At 34.2% G+C, this 18,980-nt stretch overlaps 2 protein-coding genes across 2 annotated transcripts in view; both read right to left on the reverse strand.

Annotated features, from left to right (window-relative positions):
* Positions 1 to 11,171, reverse strand: part of VWC2L (von Willebrand factor C domain containing 2 like) — a 152,468-nt gene extending 141,297 nt beyond the window's left edge. Inside the window, exons 1-2 of the mRNA XM_067739843.1 lie at positions 10,656 to 11,171; positions 7,916 to 8,385 (exon numbers count right to left, since the gene is read on the reverse strand). Of these exons, the coding sequence (XP_067595944.1) occupies positions 7,916 to 8,305 (390 nt within the window). The 5' untranslated portion in view covers positions 8,306 to 8,385; positions 10,656 to 11,171. The remainder of the gene's footprint in view (positions 1 to 7,915; positions 8,386 to 10,655) is intronic.
* Positions 11,172 to 11,948: 777 nt separating this feature from the next.
* Positions 11,949 to 18,980, reverse strand: part of SPAG16 (sperm associated antigen 16) — an 891,359-nt gene continuing 884,327 nt past the window's right edge. Inside the window, exon 16 of the mRNA XM_067740696.1 lies at positions 11,949 to 12,297. Within this exon, the coding sequence (XP_067596797.1) occupies positions 12,122 to 12,297 (176 nt within the window). The 3' untranslated portion in view covers positions 11,949 to 12,121. The remainder of the gene's footprint in view (positions 12,298 to 18,980) is intronic.

Below are 18,980 nucleotides of genomic sequence, written 5' to 3' on the forward strand. Positions count from 1 at the left end.
AGGGTCAATATTACAACAAAATGGTTTCAAAATCCCAACCAAGTAATGTTTAATTAAAAAAAAAACACAAACTTTTGAGCAGTCAGAATTGTTAACTATAAATTGATATGCAATACTTTAATTTTCTAATTCCCAATACTATTAATTCTTCATAAAACATATGATGACATTATTGTGCCCATCCTGTAGATAGAAGGATTAAAATTATTTGAGTTTTGTTCATGGTCTCATGACGTAATAGGGAGGAAATTAAGAGTTGTGTTCAGTGGATTTGTATCCACTTTAAGCAAATTTATACAGTCATAAAATAATATCTAAAAGCTTTTTCAGGACATAAATGAATTTTTTTGTCACTTTAGTACTTTATTCACTCTTCGTGGCATCATTAAATTCTTGCAAAGATGGCTTTATTGTGATGTGCTATATGGCAGGCTGGAAGCAAGGAAATCAACACTGGTGATATGTGAGACTGAGATTACTGATGCTAATCAGTGGATTAATAGTCCAAAGTACAGACTAAAATAAGCCAGTCCCCAATTAATAATGACTAAGGCTTGAGAAAGATCCCCTGGATAAGCAAACCCACTGATCACTTCAAATCACCTCTAGTTATTTGTTTCAAGCTCTTCCTCGAAAGCTTGGCAAAATACAACTAAAAAATAGACCAATAGTTTTTTCTTGTGCTGTCCTTCATAAAACACACTGCGTGATATATATATCAAGCTATACGGAAACAAAACAAAACAAAAATATTGTCAGGGAGAATAAGGAGTAGAAAAAGATTTTCTTAAAGTAAGAACATTTCCCAGCTCCCTCAAATTTCACACACATACACATACAACCTATGTATGAAGCAATTTCAATTTAGACTGTATATAGATTAATACACAAAATCTGCACAAAATATGTAGACCTAATTTATGAAATAAGAGAAAAAAACATGCTTGTTAGTATCACACCATTGACTAATTATGTGTTTTGGTGAGTAAAACCACAATGAAAAATAAGCAAATTTCTGACATATTCAGAAGCTTGTACAATTAGAGTTAAAGTTTGGAGGGGAGACTACCAGGTCACTCTCTTTTCAGGTTCATCTTCTCACAGTATTGGAGAGTCAGTAAGGAATGGACAGCAAAGTCTACACACAGCTCATGACTGACCTCAAGTCTGAGGTAGTCACTAGCAGTGATAAGCTCCGCAAATCCCAGATGTGGCCGCAGATCAAACACCAATCTCCTGGTGCGCCCAGGGAACAGAAGCCCATACACAAATCTCTGTAGTCATGCTTATCACACAGTTATCACCATTAACGGCAGCATCTTGCCGTATGAAGGACAGTGATAAAAATCAGTGGGTGAGTCTATATATAACTAATCAAAGGGCCAGCTGATCATCAAGTCTCTTAAAATTTAAAGTAAGTGACTTTTTCAGACTATTTCATCCCTTCAGGGGTTAACTTGGAAGCCATTTATTCCTACAATTCTAATCCCTCATTTTAAAAAGTGTTGAGGGTCATTTCCAGTTCTCATCGGAGCTTTTGAAAAATTATTTCAAAAATCTGGTCTGTTTTCTAGATTTAATGTAGTTTTGTAGAATTAAAACATGTCAAGTGAGCACAATATAAAAAGAAAGAGAAAGGTTTGAGGAACTTTATAAAGTTTTAACAAAATTGACTTCTAATCTTTGAAACTGGTCAGACATTATACAAATTGAGCAGAGGCTCTCTAGCTATATACAAAGATGGATGTTCCCCATTGAGAATTATCCACTTTGAGCTTGTTTGTTGTACAGGCTGAGGGCTGAGCTTCAGAGGAGCAACCGTCATTACTGGTTAAGATTACTTAATCTCTGTTACTTTGTAGCTACTTGAAAGGAGAAGCCATTCTTGAATTCACTCAAAGGCAGTTTCAGTATTAAAAACTACAGCATGTTCTGCAAAACAAAAACTGCATTTTGCAGAGTCAGTGATTGTGGAATTAGCCTTTTCAATCTCCCAACAAAGACCTCAATTATCTTTGTTGTATGAAATTATGATGTTTTCTAGGACTTTCTTTGGATGAAATCTTACAAATGCCCCTGTTTGTTCCATTAATCATTTGTTGAGAACTTGTATATCCTCTCTTGGGAAAAATATCTTTAAAAATCCCACCCATATTCTTAAAATTCACCCATTTCTCTGTTATTAAAATAAGTACAGAGGGTCAAAAAATATAAAAAAATAAAAATAAAAGAAACCCTTCCAGTTGTTAGGATGAAACTTTCACTGCCTTGCCTCTCATATTTCAGCAGGACATAACACATTTGATTCCATTTGGTGGCATTAAAATACATACATACATGCAACCTTCATACCTGTGGAAAGATGCATTCTGTACCCCTCTGTCCAGTACAAACATCTTAGTTTCTGTGCCTCTCATAGAAGCTGGTGCCATGGCAGATGAGTGGGTGGGGTACAATAAGCTGTATTTCTGCAAAGTGTTAACTATTAGTCCCTTCAATTGAGATTTCTTTACAGCCCCCCATTTTTTTCCTGTTCTTTCACATATTTGGTTATCAGTTCCTAGAATGTGTTACTTTTCCATTCTTTCTCTGTATTAAAACAAACAGACATTAAAAAAAAAAATAACTCCCAGTCCTAAATTCAAAAATCCTTTCTACTCACTTTTACAGATTTCATGTTACATTTAATGTCCATTAATGTTAATTGGACATTAATGATGGGGGCATAGATTAATGAGAAAGTTGGGAAACCTGTCTTCCTATGAATGTACCCACTGAAGAGTGAGTCAGTTCTAAACTTTAGTTGGCATCAACATTTTTTATGGGTGTGATGATTTGGCAGAATACTCTGAGTGATTAATTTTCTGTCCTCTTTGCTGCTTTCCTCAAGATTTAAATGTTAAATCCAAAATTCAGGGCAAAAACTAGGCAGCTTACCACAGCATGAAAACATGTTTTTTTTTTTTTTTAAAAAAAAGCAATAACATATTTACAAAATGCAAAATGAGAAAATAATCACACTGAACCTATTAAAAATAAAACCCAGAAACCTGCTCAACTGTCAGTGTCTGAAATAAAACTAAAACAGTACAAGTTTTAAAGTATAAAAAAATCCAAAATGGCTAATTCTAGCTGAGTGAGAATTATAAAAATACTGAGCAAAATAAGAAATTATTTCTCCATTTAAGAAACTCAGCATGAGATAGTTATCACAGAGCCAAAGCTGATAGAACCTACAGTTCCAATCAAGTTTTTCTGTAGGAAATGCTATTGTAATTTATTATTTATACTTCTTATTTCTCAAAAAGTAGGTTCCAGTGTCATTTTGCTTGAGTACACATAAAAGAAAGATGAGAAAATCTACTATACAATACCTTTAACTTAATACAATATTACCAGAACACTGGAAAATTTAGAGTTTTCAAAAAGGGTAGAGAGAAATCCATTTTCAAAGCTTGCATCAATGTGTTGAAAAAACCCCAACGTTTATAAATAACATTATTTTTTCCATCAGGTGACACATGTATATCAATTTTTTTTAACCACATTAAATGTTTATTTTTTACTGAGGTATAGTTGATGTACAATGTTATAAGTTTCAGGTGTACAACATAGTGATTTACGTTTAAATTTAGTGATCAGAAAAGACTGAAGTAGGGACTTCAGTATGTCTTTGTAACTGTATAGAGTGAGACCACACAACTAAAACCCTGGATGGTCATTACAACACTTGGGATGGAGATGCAATGCAAGATGAATATTGGTTAGGAAGGGGTAGGGGAGAAGGAGTAGAAAGTAGAAGCAGTATGGAAATATATGAACAATGCGTGTCATCTTTAGGGGTCCCAAGAGCACTCTTTACCTGAAGCTTGAATGCTTCTCTAATTAAAATGGGGAGGTCAACACATAAACAGAAATTAAGGCATTTTAAAGGAACTTTTTTATTCTATGTGTTCAGTTATAACCTGACTCATTTTGTTCACCAAAATATATTAAATACCTGTTACGTGGTTTATATGGGGCTGGGGTTGGGAACAGAGGAGGAAAAAGAAAACACCGCCCCTAGCCTCAAAGGGTTCACTGTCCAGTGGGAGAGACAGGTCCTTTCACTTTATATTATTGCAGTGTGACAGAGGTGGTAAAGGTGGTGAAGAGTTTATATTCTGAAGCCAGGATGCCTGGGTTTGAATCCTAGTTCTTCTACTTTAGATATGGTGTTAGGCAAGCTGCTTACACTTTGGTGCTTCAGTTTTCTTGTCTGTAAAACAGTGCTAAGAAAAGTGTAACCTCATAGTGTTATTATGAAATGTGCTATAATACATATAACGGCCTTAATGGTGTCTGGCTATGATTATTGTCCTTGTTATAATGGTGTGAGACGCAGCCCAGGATACATAAGTAGGACAGTCAGAGAGGGCTTTGCAGTTGAGATGAGATTTAAATGGAATTCTGAAGCAGTCTAGTAAGACTTATACAGGTGTGTATAAATGGTGAAAAAGTATGGACAGCATGTGCAAGCACACAGGGAAGAGAAGTCACTGAGAGTTTGAGATACTTGGAGAGGTTGATGAGTAGAATCTAGACTATACTAGGGAATTTAGAGTTTTATCCTCAAGACTTCCCTGAATGTTTCTGTTCTTTGCATGCTGGTCATCTCACTCTTTGTTTTCTGCAACAGTCCCACCTCCCCAGCCATTAATATCACTTCATCTCTATTCAGTTATATACTTGGCTATAAAGTCATTTTGTTTAAAAAACATATTTAACTAGGTCATCTCTATGTATAACAACTGCATTTTGTCCCTTGTTATTCTTTAGACTGAATCTAAATATTTTGGCCCAGTACTCAAGTTCCTCTTTCCACGTTCCAAAAATGCTATGCAAATTTACCTCTCTCTCCTTATAATGGCATTTTAGTAAGATCCAGCTTCCTGTTATTCTCATCTCCCTCCTCTCCTTGCAGATTTTATTCATCCCAATCTCTGATTTTGCTCAAGCAGTTTCCTCTTTGGAACTTCTCCCTGGATAAATTTTAATTTTTTAAGAACAGGGTCATCTGTGACCATCCTGAAGAAAAAGAAAGTTTGTCTGACCAAACCTCACACCATGTTGATAAGCTTCTGGCACCACAATCCCTTGGTGTTGACCTTCACAGTCACATACTTTAGACTTCCTTTCCCCCACTTCTCTCTCCACGTTGTTCATGCCTTCCTTGTGGGTGGAGATTTTGCCTTCTAGATACCTTACTTTCTAATGTATGTACAGTACATCTACAGTAACTTATATAACAAAAAGCCCAATAAATACTTGTTGGATGAATATATAACATGTAAAAATATCTTGTAATACAACCTTCTTAATAACATGCTAAGATTATTATTTGAAAGTTGCATACAGCTTTAAAGGTCAGCTTACAAGAGACAGGAAACTAAATTAGAGAATCAGATGGCTGATATTTACTAAGGCGTACATAGTTCACGTAGATAAGTAGAACATTTAAAAAAAGGTGTTGGAATTCTTTCACTTGAGTGACTTTTAAAATCGGGCTTCCATCATAAAAATGTAGGTGAAGACATGGAGGAATGGAGAATTTAGAGTAAATCCCTGGACATTAGAGTTTAGAAGGAGTGAAACAACCTTTTGTTCAATATCTATTGTGTACCAGTCATCACAAGACTGCTAACTTCATATAAATTATCTCACAAAATCTTTCCAACATCTCCTCCCATCAGAAGTAATGATCATGATGGCCATTTTGTAGCAAAAGCTACTGTGGCTCCAAAAGTTTAAGGACTCCATCCAAAATCTTACATCTAAGTGATGAATTTGGGATATGAATCCAGGTCTTTCTGACTCTAGAGCAAAAGTGCTTTGATATAGGCTTTCTTGTTTGCATGTATTTAGAAATAGGTTAAATAACTTGACAATTTTAGACAGGTAACAAACTTTCTTGGTCTCAGTTCTTCATTCTTATTAATGATCTCTAAAGCTCTTAAAACTAAATCCTTGTGAAAAAGTGGCATCTGTTTTCTTTTTTTAAATCACATTGATTTAAGATCAGTGATATTGAAAGTCAGGGAAAAAGTTGTGCATATCAACGGATTAAATATTAACTATAGCAGGGACAGATAGTTGGAGTAAAGCAATTACTAACTTGCTATGTCTTTATTATTTGACATGGTAAAATAATTATTACCTTTGAAATAAAATAAAATCTAATAAAAACAGGGAAAACTCTAGCATTTTAAGTGGTGAGCTAAGTTAAAAAAAAGTCAGTATCTTTTCTTCTTTTATATAATTTGGTAATCAATATGTAATAATCTCACATTTTATCTGGGGTACTTTTTGCTTAGGCTAGGCTATCTTAAAATGTCTTTTTGCATTCTACTCTAGATAAATATGCATGTTAGAGGAGAGTGACATGATTCTAGAACCACGTCTAGAGTCAATCACGTGTTGAGTATTTGCATTTACTTTTGTTAACCTAAGAGTAAAAGTAGCGAATATCAAAATGTGTCCAAGATGTTAAAGACCAGAAAGGCATTAATAAATATATGATACTCAACTATTATTTGACGTCAATAATGGTAATTTTACTAGACTCTCAAGCCTCTTCTCAATATTGTGCAACAAAGTATCATATATGTGAAAAAAAAGTCTAGAATAACACTTATGTGTAAGAAAGTTGAATATGATAATTATCATTAAAATTTCTCTCGTGTCCTGAGGAATCTAGTTAAAATAAATGGGTTCCTTGGGTAAATTAGAACTGGTATGAGCCCATAACTTGGAATAGACCAAATACAATGAATTGCCAATACACAGGAAGTACTCTGATCATGATCAGTTAAAACCTTTTTCCACGTATTGACTTCTTCCACCATTTGATTCTTGTAAAGAAGGAAGTTGGGTCAGTGCCAATAACTGAACATTTCTTCTCTCAAACATAAAGTCTCACTGAAAACTAGCTATATCTTCTTTTGCCTACAAGATTCTGAGCACCTTGTCACAGAACTTGGTTAGGTGAAATGAAAATCTTTATATCAAGCCATCAGTATGACAGAAACTCCAAGGCATGAACTGCCATTACATCTGAGGACATGTTGATATATTAATTTATACCTTAAGGGTTCATACCTGGCTGTAGGAAATGCTAATTAAAACTAGCCATTAGAGAAAAGAGACTCCAAGAAGAGATAAAAGTGAATTCCAAGTTACTTGAAAATATGACACAAGCATAAAAGAAAGACTAAGAAATACCATGGAGGCTGAAAAATTAGTCTTTTTTTTTTTTTTTTACTACCTTTTACAAGGGACTATGATAAAAATTCAGTTATCTCTGGGGTCCTGTAAGTAAAAAAAAAAAAATCTAATGAGCAGAGAATAGAATGGGGACCATGCTCTACAACAAGTAAGTCCAATGTATATTCTTAATATAAAGACCACAGCTCAGAAGTGTGTCTCTGTAGCACTTGCATTTCCATACACTAAATAGATTACTCTAGACTATAATTAAATGGCTCCAACTACAGGCTAATAAGCCACACACACACCCCCCCAAAAACTCACAAAATTTAAACACATAAATGGACACATAGCCTTTAAACAAAGTTGTTTCCTTCAGAAAACATATTTTGTTATAACACCAAGGAAATGTTTAAGGGCAAAAATAAAAGATGGCAATATGCTCCAAATACTTCTGAAGGAAAAAGTTATTGTGAAACCCTACAGATACTGATCAACAAACCAATTTCCTTTTTGTTGACCACACTGGTACTTATGCTAACTGGAGTCATATTCTTGTAAATCAAAGAGAAATTTAAAACTGTGTTTTTCCAACTGTAATTTTAATGTAGTAATCTAAGTATGTGGTGTAAAAAGTTAGTATTCAATAAATAAAAAGGGTAACTCATACCTTAAATTCCTCCAAGATTTTGTAATTTTTCCCATGATATTCACAAGAGTTTTTCACTTCCTTGCACTCAGGACAGCATCCATTGTGTTCCACTTTAGTACATTTTGGGTGAATTTTAGGGCATTCTGGCTGGTCACAAACAGGTCCATCCAGAGCACAGACACATGGACAGTTGGAATGCCCTGGGAAAAATCGTTCTCCCAACTTGTACACAAAGCCGCTGTCATCCACACACCCTTTCCCTCGATAGTCATCAAAAATCAGATTGTCATTACTGGAAGTCTGGTCACCTTCATCAGCAGGATAGTCTTCATGACTGATGGCAGCAGAGGTGACCAATCTGGGGATGACCAACAGAAGTATGCAAGCTTCATGAATATGAAGAGCCATCCCCCTCCTCAAAGGATTCTGGATGTTCTCCTAATATTAGATATACTCAGCTCCTTCCATGAGAATACAAGAGGGGCAGGCTGAAAAATAAATATTTAAAAAGAATAATTTGACATATATAAAGAGAATATAGATTCATTTAAACCCATGCTCTTAACATGTTTATTTGAGATCTATTTGGAAGCTACTAAGACCTCAAATCGACTAAGTTCATGCAACTCTCTACACTTTATTATGAAGTTTGGAGGGTTGATCCTTGGCAATATATGCATTAAAATTGTCCTTTATGGACTTACTTTGCCTAGGAATCTTCAGCTTAAATTTACCTTCTGAATTTCAAAGGTCTAGCTTTGTCTAAATTGTAAGAAGTGGTTTTACCGAGACTCAAAGGGTGATCTTACTAATAGTTACAAATAACTCGAGAATATTTGAATTCATGTTCTCTTTGAATTCACTGATTAATGAGTGACAGAATGTATATATGTTACAATCATCTGAAAGAAAACTCAGGAGATTAGTGAGAAGACATTCTACTTCTAAAAGAAAGGGAAGAGACCAACAGCTGAATTTAAATTATCACTGGATGCAGCTACTACAAAGGTCTTCCTACTTCTTTACGCCCATAATTGGAGAACAATGGTCTCAATATAGGTGACTTGTTTAAGTGAACATGAATCTGGATTTTGAAACATAGTTAAGCAGGAAAATAGCACAACTATTCCACAGTGAATAAAAGAAAGAAAACTTTAAATAATAAATAAGAAAATGCCAGGTATTGAAAAGGATTTGTTAAAAATTTATTTGTACTATTGTCCACACCTTTATTTTACTCAGGAAGTAAGCTCCTAGTGGACAGGAAAGATGTATCTGTAAATTATTTTTACAGCAACCTGACTCTAATATTCATGTAATAAATACTACTTGAATTAATTCAATATAAAATAAATGACATTCACACACTCTTGAAAACATAACTGTTTTTTGACATGCCAAAGACACTTGCATTTAGGCAATTTGCATAAAAATGCCAGTGTAACTGTTTATTGAAGTTTCTTAAAAATAATAGGGTGTTGCCAATTCATAGAAAATATGCCATATTAATTTGGTGTTATTGACTCTTGTACACTTCACTTAGTATTAGTGCTTGGTGGGGAGTGTTGGCAGTGGGCTTTTATTTAAATTATCAGAGTGACTAACTCATACAAAGCCTTGGGAAAACTGTGACTTTAGAGAGTAATAGATAAGAAAAGTGTAAAATAGTTCATTTGCCTATTTAAATGGTGCTGGCTTTATGCCAATATTGCTAAAATTGTATACAGGACATTTTCAGATCATTTATAAATGTTATTTGTTGGTTTATTTTCAGATTATAATAGCAATGATAAACCATCGATTTTTAGTCTAACATATGCAGATAATTTTAAATAAGATAAAGATAGCATTAGAAAACTTCAAGAACTATTATACTTGCATTTTAAGTTAGATATGCAAATTCTAGTAATAATAAAATGAAAGGGAGTATATTCATGACCTCTTTTAAGAGAAAACTGCTCTCTAATATTAGAATTCCTTTCGGGTAGGTAATGATAAAGGAGATGGATTTCTTTTAAAATATGTCAAAAACAGTGAGTCATGACAGAACAAAAAAAAAGCAAACCTATAATTCTACTTGAGAAGCTGGAAGCTCCCTTTGACAAAGCATTTTTTCCCTTAAATTACTACAGAGCCCACAAACATAATACAAGCTTCTGAAAAAGCATAATTTTCCAATTAAAGCATGCATTTCCCACATATTTAGAAAGTTTATCTTAGAAGAAAAAGGAGCTATTGTGCTTTCTTATAGTTTTCTAGTAGTATCTGTCAATACATGCAAGATAAGCCATATAAAATACACATATCATTCTGTTTCAAAAGGACATAGAAAATGATCTCTTTGTAAGCTACAGGTAGGCATTAATGTGTCAGGTTAGGGTGAATGTAAACTTAAAGGTAAAAATAGGGATGTAATACCTACTTTATATAAACATTAAGCATGCTTTTATTATATGAAATATATTTTAAAATCTGCATGGAGAAAACAAGGTCTTTTCAGTATAAGAAAGTTATTTTTTTCAAGAGCATTCTTCTTAATTAAGCTACTCTAGTGCAGTTTAATATTTAAGAGAAGAAACATTAGAGAAATCAAAATGTTTATCTGAAGATTTTTAAATAAGTAAGAAAACATTGCTATACTGAAGATCACTTCCCAGCTAAACTTTCCCCCCACCCCATATTGCTACATATGATTTTAAATGACTGCATCTATTTCTTTGAGAAAACAAACATAACTCATGTCATGAGATACACTTACCTAATCACTCTGGAGGTTAAATGGTGGTGGTGGGGGTCATTGACCAATAGAAACTAAAAGATCAGGTATGTTTTAGAAAAGCAGTTTCTTTTTAATTATCCAAAGAATACATTTTCAGGCTTGAATTAAAGGCAATCCATTCTACCTCCCATTTCAAAACACAGTCAAGAAGCAGTCTCCCGCCCTTCCAGAGAGAAACACTGCAGACACACATAAGAAATATGCTTTGGATCTGTCTTCAGAATTCAAAGCAAGAAGCAATGCTGGTCCTATAGCAATCCAGACCCCAGTAGCAGAATCATGTTGAACTTATTTTTAGCCTTTTCCCAGATCCTTCTATGAAATTTCCCGGCTGATTACGCCTCCTCCACACATGAGTTCACTTACACAGTGTTTGATATGGCAGTAGAGGTGATTTGGCTAGGCTCTGAGGATCAAAATCAGCGACAGCATGCTGTAGCTTAAAACCCACTCCGCTGGCAATACCGTCAGCATCATCCACGATATGTTGCTTGAATCCTCTCTTAAACACCAGAAAATACTAACTGTGGACGTGAAGGAAAGGAGCAACTTTAGCTGGGTTTCTGCATCACTGAGAGCAGTTTGCAGACTGCTGATTTGGAGCTCATTCTGCCGGCAGCTGGGAATTCCTCAGCACCACGGACAGCGCCAACAACTGGCTTCTGAGTCGAGCTCGGTCGAAATCCGAGCTGCTCCTTTGGACCAGGCTAGAGCGTTCTCTAAGCAGTCGCACTTTATACAGTGGATGCATGCATTGGGAGGGGGAAAGGCATTTTACGTGCAAGATACTTACTTGCATTGAGACTACGATTTTTTTTTCTTCTCATTTTTTATTGTAATTATACTTAATGCATTCTCCCATGGGCTTCAGAGATGAAAGTTCTGGAAGAGCCTAGCATTTAGACTTAAGCCATCTGCAGTCTCTGATTATTATTAGCAGATAAAGTGTAATCATTGTTAAAGAATCTGTGAAAATGTATGCTCCCCAATTCTACTTGACCCTTTGCTTACAGAAAGACTTTCCCTGTGCTACATGATTAAACTTCAGGTCTTCCTGCAGTTTAGATTTGATTTTTAAAAAAAGTAGCCTGGTTCTCCTGCAGTTTGTTTTGTAACATTCAAAATCAATCTGTAATTCATCTAGTCTGTCATTAGGCGTCATTGTAAAGCTGTTTCTTCCAAACTGCTAGCAAAGATGCTCTGTCTCGAAATTCTTATCAAAAGGAGAAAGAAAAAGACCCAGACACAAATAAATGAGCAGAAAGTTTTTTTTTTTTTTATTGGTAACAGTAATGAGCACTAAAATATATGTCCAAAGCATGTTTTAAAGCAAATTGTAAATGTCACCTGCTGGCATATTTAACCAGATATTTACTGGTTTGGGACTATACAAGGCATTTTCAAGCCTTAAAGGGAATGCCCTCCACAGTGGGATATGCTGACCATCAAGACCACGTTCGAATGGTGCCGTCGGAGTCTCCAGAAAACAGAGTCTCTCCATCATGAGAAAATACGACCGTGTGAGCCTCACTCTCGTGGCCCATCAATTTGTGGATCTGCCCTGATTTAAGATCCAGTAAATGGATAACCCCATTGCCACTTGCTTGAGCTAAAACTTGACCTGACAGAAAGAGGGAGGGAGGGAGAAAGAGGGAGAGAGAATGAATATCAAAGTTTTATTTCAAGCAGTCACAGTTTATAAGCAACAGAATATACAGTTTTGTTTCAACTGTAATTCAGATTCATTTTACGTTAGATGTCAGTCATTAAATATGAACTAACTCCTGGCTGTATAGGAAATAATTCCAGTTAAAATTAAGATATGCCAATGATTAGATTATAAAATTTTTAAATGCTCTATCTACTTTATATGCAGAGGTCATCAAATGCCCTGCTAGTCTCCTTATATTTGGGATTAATAATTTTGAGAAGATGAGATTGAAAGCAATTAAGCAATGAAGCTTTCTTTTTTCAAGTGAATTATTTCTGAAAAAAAGTATTAAAAAATAGGATTCAAAATGTATCTAAGGCAAAGATATATATATACATATATACATGTATACATATATACACATACACATATATACATATATACACACAGTGGGTAATTTATAACTTAAATTTGTTTATTATACTTAAATTTGTTTAGTATACTAAATCACTACTTAGAACTAATAATATACATTTATACTTTAAAAATTGTGGTACTTATTAGCACAACAAATTGTTTTTGGAGTTGAAGTGAAAATAAATACCTCCATATCAAAGATGTCTTAGGTTTTTTACTCTAATTTAAAATTCAAAATTCTGTTAAACTAAAATTTTGTGTCATAAGAGAGCTAAATACTGCACAGAGTATTGTCATAATATTTATACCATATATTTGTGAGTTAATAATTTCCTTAAAGTGAAAAACATATCAGTAATCCCATTCTAACTAATACTTTTTTTTTTTTTTTTTTTGCGGTACGCGGGCCTCTCACTGCTGTGGCCTCTCCTGTTACAGAGCACAGGTTCCGGACGCGCAGGCTCAGCGGCCATGGCTCACGGGCCCAGCCACTCTGCGGCATGTGGGAATCTTTCCGGACCGGGGCACGAACCCGCGTCCCCTGCATCGACAGGTGGACTCTCAACCACTGCGCCACCAGGGAAGCCCAATACTTTTTATTAAAGAAGTCCAGCAGCAAACTATCAGGGAATTTGGAGGTAAGTAAAAACAACAGAATATGTCTACATAAGTATGTGGGTTAAATAAATGACTTTAGTACTGTCACTGGGATTATCTAATCATACTTAGAAGGCATATAATATTATCATTCCAGTAATGCCATTTAAAATTCATTAAACTCTTTCAACACGTTAGATACTGGATTTAGTACCTAACATATATATTGATGATTCCATATAATCCTTACAGTATCTAATGATAAAGAAAATAATATTAACTCCATTATATAGGTGAAGAAAGAGAATCCTGGAAAGGCTAAGTAACTTGCTTAAGATGACACCCTAGATACGGAGGGAGCTAGCATTTAATCACAAACACTTTGAATCCAGAGCCTGGGGTTTTAGTCATTTTTTTCCACATCCAGCACAGCATTTTTATCAGTGATGCCTTCTTGACAGATGTTAAGTAGGTGATACATTGTTAAAATAGAATTTTTCCGTTCCATAATAAAAATTCAATAATAATATTGCCATAAAAGTCACAGTCAAATATTTAATCAAGAATTATAACCCAAATTGACATGAATATCTCTAAAACAGAGAAAAGTTATAAAAGTAAAGTTAATCATGATAAATATGGCCTATTTGCAAACCTTTATATCTACTGAGCTTCTTCATTTAGAACAAAGCCTGACACAGCAAAGATTCTTAGGATGGATTAGAGTGTCCAAAGTAGCAGATGTGAATATTTATTATAAAGCCCCTTCTACTAAGTCTTTGCCGACAGAGGCATTACATGTGGATTACACTTCCAGCCACACATTGTAGGCAATTGTTGTTTGTGACTTTCCTAAGAATGAAATAACTTTTTTCTTGTATTCTTCACACAACAACTAGGAAGGTGGTAAATATCATTTTCTATTTTTGAAAACAAAACCAAACAGAATCAAAGCCTGTAAAGAAAAAGGAAAGAATTTAGCTTTTAAACCATTATCTTTTGTTGGAGTCAAATCTGTAAAAGTTTTAATTGGAAGTATTTATGAAAGTCCTCTGTAATTCCTGAAAGCTTGTTCAATAAAATAGAGAAGATGATAACATTGGAATTTAATGATAGGGATTATATAATTCAGCAGCACCGTGCCTCAGGTATCTAAAAAATGTGTCTTTGTTAGAACAGATTTGAGTCAGCAAGTTTATGGTGAGGTTTTCAGGTTTACTTGAACTCATTTTCAAAAGGCTGTAAGATTGTGTGTGTGTGTGTATATATATATATAAAATCATGTTCATCTCTAAATATTGGATTATTACATGGCATATAATGTCTGACCCCAAAATTAGTTTTACTAGGATCTGAGATGCTGAACTCTTTCTAGGTTAGAAGATTTTCAAAATTACTTACCAGGATGTGTCAGTTACTACATTAGTATCTGTTGGTGTGAGAGACAGAGAGGTGGCACTCTCAAAAGAAAAAAATCACAGTATGACTATTGGTGACATCTCTACAAAGCAGAGTATTAAGAGACATGTACATAGTTATCGTTCTATATATCCTGATGATGGGCAATAAAAAGTAAACTACAATATGAATCATTTGTCATACCAATGTCACAGTCTTAATGACAAATTTCGGAAGAATAGAAGATGTACCTACATCAAACTTGGTCAATGGAATTAAAATATGGTAGACATGAAATTTTAAATAGTACTATGAGGATTTATGAAAACTTGTACCAACAATGTTCATGTTAAAGTGAATAAGCCTCTTTCAAAATAGAAATATAATTTATTTTTTATTTCACATTTTAAAATTTTATAACATTTTAATAAAATATTAAACCATTATAACATTTTAATAAAATTTTGTCTCCTAACATGCAATTCCTGAATAGATTATTTAAAATGTCATTTAGCATGGTATTTTAAGAATAATTACTAAATTATAAATGCACATATTCCACAAATATCACATGGATTTAAAGTATATTATTAAAAAACATAGAATAATATAGTTTGCCAACACTGATTTAAAAATAAAATAGCCAAATTGGTTCATAAAGGTATTTAAAAATATAAATATCTCAACATGTATTAAGCAAAAAAGAAGCAAGTCTTTTTTTTTTTTGCAGTACGCGGGCCTCTCACTGTTGTGGCCTCTCCTGTTGCGGAGCATAGGCTCCGGACGGGCAGGCTCAGCGGCCATGGCTCACAGGCCCAGCCGCTCCATGGCATGTGGGATCTTCCCGGACCGGGGCACGAACCCGTGCCCCCTGCATCGGCAGGCGGACTCTCAACCACTGCGCCACCAGGGAAGCCCAAAGTAAGTCATTTTTTATATAACATCTAAGTTATCAGGATTCCCAAACTTTTACAGAATGGGAAGAAAGTAGGCAGTCTGGGGAGAAGATTGATATAATTTTATAACTGCTATTCTTTTATATAAATCAGTAAATATCAACAATGAGTGATTATAACTGTCTTGATCCACACATCTCTGAAAAACTTAATACTTGTTTTTATCCATCAAGACTTCAGAATAATTTCTTGTTGCTTAAATCAGTATCTTGTTTGTTGACCAATGAGTTTGAATGAGGATAACATGTATTACTATCCATTTTACTCTATTGGATTAATTTGCTAACTTCTTTTGGCTAAAGAAGATAAGCACTAAATTTCACCTTCACTCAAAGTATTGCTCTGCTATTGGATGAGTGAACAAACCTTTAAAAATTAGTGTTTCACTCAAATTTTAGTTCTAAATTAACTTATAATTTACTTAACATAATAGAGCTTCTTTATACTCTGTTTTAAAAAGTAATTTTTTGAAAAATGTAGGTTTAATAATATCTTGAGCAAAGCAGTCTCAATTGGATTTGGTATAAAACTTGAATGTTTGAATCTCTTGAAGTTTATAAAATGAATTAACCCATGGAGATTGATTGGTAACATTTTATCTGGGTATATGTAATCATTTTGGATGAACCAACAAAAACTGGAAACTCATTGTATTCTAACAAACTGTGCAAATAAAATATGGGCACTTTTTCAAACTAAAGAATTTAAAATTAATTTTAGATAACTTACATGAGTGAAAATTCAATTTGAGAGTATACACCTAAAATACCCAGGAGTACCTGAATCTTTTAACACTTACCTCCTAACCTAGACAAATCCTTAAGTTTAGGAATTCTGCATATTACCTACTACTGAAATATTTTTGACACTAACTATGAAACTTGACATAATCAGTAATGAGTACATGCTTGTTGAAGGAGGAGTTGTGGTATGATATAAATAGTAGTATAATATTGATTTTTTTTTAAAAGAAAGGATATGAGTTTCTTTGTCTTTCAGATCTACTAGAATGAGTTCACAGTAGCCATCGTTTATTGAGCATCTAGAGCTCCACTGGGTACCTCACATGTTCTGCACTCAATCCTAATAGGTAGATATTCTCCCTTTTTAGCTAATGAAGAAAGAGACTCAGAGAAGGTCAAGCTGGGATTTGAATTGAAATATTTATTATTCAAAAAGTCTTGCTCCTTTTACTGGCTTTAAAATTTCTTTCATAAATTACAACTCAGATAAGTGTGACACTTGGGGCTTCTCTTTGAGTGCCACTGAATTTCCAAAGTAAACAGGCTCAAATTTAATGCTCATATTAACACTGAAGAATTATGGGATTGATTTTACGACTTTGTGAAACTCTGAAACTAAAACATCCATGGGCTTCACATATCAATTAATTCTTTTTTAATTTAATTTTTATTTTATATTGGAGTATAGTTGATTTACAATGTTGTATTGTTTCAGGTGTACAGCTAAGTGATTTAATTATGCATATACATATATCCATTCTTTTTCAGATTATTTTCCCATATAGGTTATTACAGAATACTGAGTAAACTTCCCTGTGCTATACAGTAGGTCCTTGTTGATTATCTATTTTATATATAGTAGTGTGTAACGTTAATCCAAAACTCCTAATTTATCCCTCCCCCGCCTTTTCCCCTTTGTTAACCATATTTGTTTTCAAAGTCTGTCTGTTTCTGTTTTGTGAGGAAGTTCATTTGTATCATTTTCTTCTTTAGATTCCATATATAAGTGATATCATATGATATTTGGCTTTCTCTGTCTGACTTACTTCACTTAGTGTGATAATCTCTAGGTCCATCCATGTTGCTGAAAATGGCATTATTTCATTTTTTTATGGCTGAGTAATGTTCCATTGTATATATGTAACACATCTTCTTTATCCATTCCTCTGTTGATGGACATCTAGGTTGCTTCTATGTCCTGGCTATTGTAAATAGTGCTGCAATGAACACTGGGGTACATGTATCTTTTAGAATGATGGTTTTTCTCTGGATATATGCCCAGAAGTGGGACTGCTGGATTATATGGTAGTTCTTAGTTTTTTAAGGAACCTCCATACTGTTCTCCATAGTGGTTGTACCAATTTACATTCCCACCAAAAGTGTAGGAGGGTTGCCTTTTCTCCATACCCTCTCCAGCATTTATATTTGTAGGCTTTTTGATGATGGCCATCCTGACTGGTGTGAGGCGATACCTCATTGACATTTTGATTTGCATTTCTAATAATTAGTGATGTTGAGCATCTTTTCATGTGCTTTTTGGCCATCTGTATGCTTCTTTGGAGAAGTGTCTATTTAGATCTTCTGCCCATTTTTTGGATACTGAGCTGCATGAGCTGTCTGTACATTTTGGAGATTAATCCCTTGTTGGTCATTTTGTTTGCAAATATTGATATTTTTTCGCACATTCTGTGGGTTGTCTTTTCACTTTGTTTATAGTTTCCTTTGCTGTGCAAAAGCTTTTACACTTAATCAGGTTCCATTGGTTTATTTTTGTTTTTATTTTCATTACCCTAAGTGGTGAATCCAAAAAGGTATTGCTGCAATTTATGTCAAAGAGTGTTCTCCCTATGTTTTCCTCTAAGAGCTTTATAGTATCCAGTCTTACATTTAGGTCTTTAATCCATTTTGAGTTTATTTTTGTGTATTGTGTTAGATAATATTCTAATTTCATTCTTTTATATGTATCTATCCAGTTTTCCCATCACCACTTATTGAAGAGACTCTTTTTTCCATTGTATATTCTTGCCTCCTTTGTCATAGATTAGGTGGCCATAGGTGTGTGGTTTTATCTCTGGGCTTTCTGTCGTGTTCCATTGAGTTATATTTCTGTTTTTGTGCCAGTACCATACTGTCTTGATTACTGTAGCTTTGTAGTATAGTCTGAAGTCAGGGCATTTGATTCCTCCAGCTCCGTTTTCCTTTCTCAAGATTGCTTTGGCTATTTGGGGTCTTTTGTGTTTCCATACAAACTGTAAAATTTTTTGTTCTAATTCTGTGAAAAATGCCATTGGTAATTTGATAGAGATTGCATTGAATCTGTAGTTTGCTTTGGGCAGTATGGTCATTTTGAAAATATTGATTCTTCCAACCCCAAAACATGGTATATCTCTCCATCTGTTTGTGTCATCTTTGATTTCTTTCATCAGTACTTTATAGTTTTCTGAGTACAGGTCTTTTACCTTCTTAGGTAGGTTTATTCCTAGGTATTGCGTTGGCCAAAAAGTTCATTTGGTTAGTGAATACATTGTTCAATAAAATTCTT

This window comes from Pseudorca crassidens, chromosome 6, assembly GCF_039906515.1.
Source record: "Pseudorca crassidens isolate mPseCra1 chromosome 6, mPseCra1.hap1, whole genome shotgun sequence".
Classification (NCBI taxonomy): Eukaryota; Metazoa; Chordata; class Mammalia; order Artiodactyla; family Delphinidae; genus Pseudorca; species Pseudorca crassidens.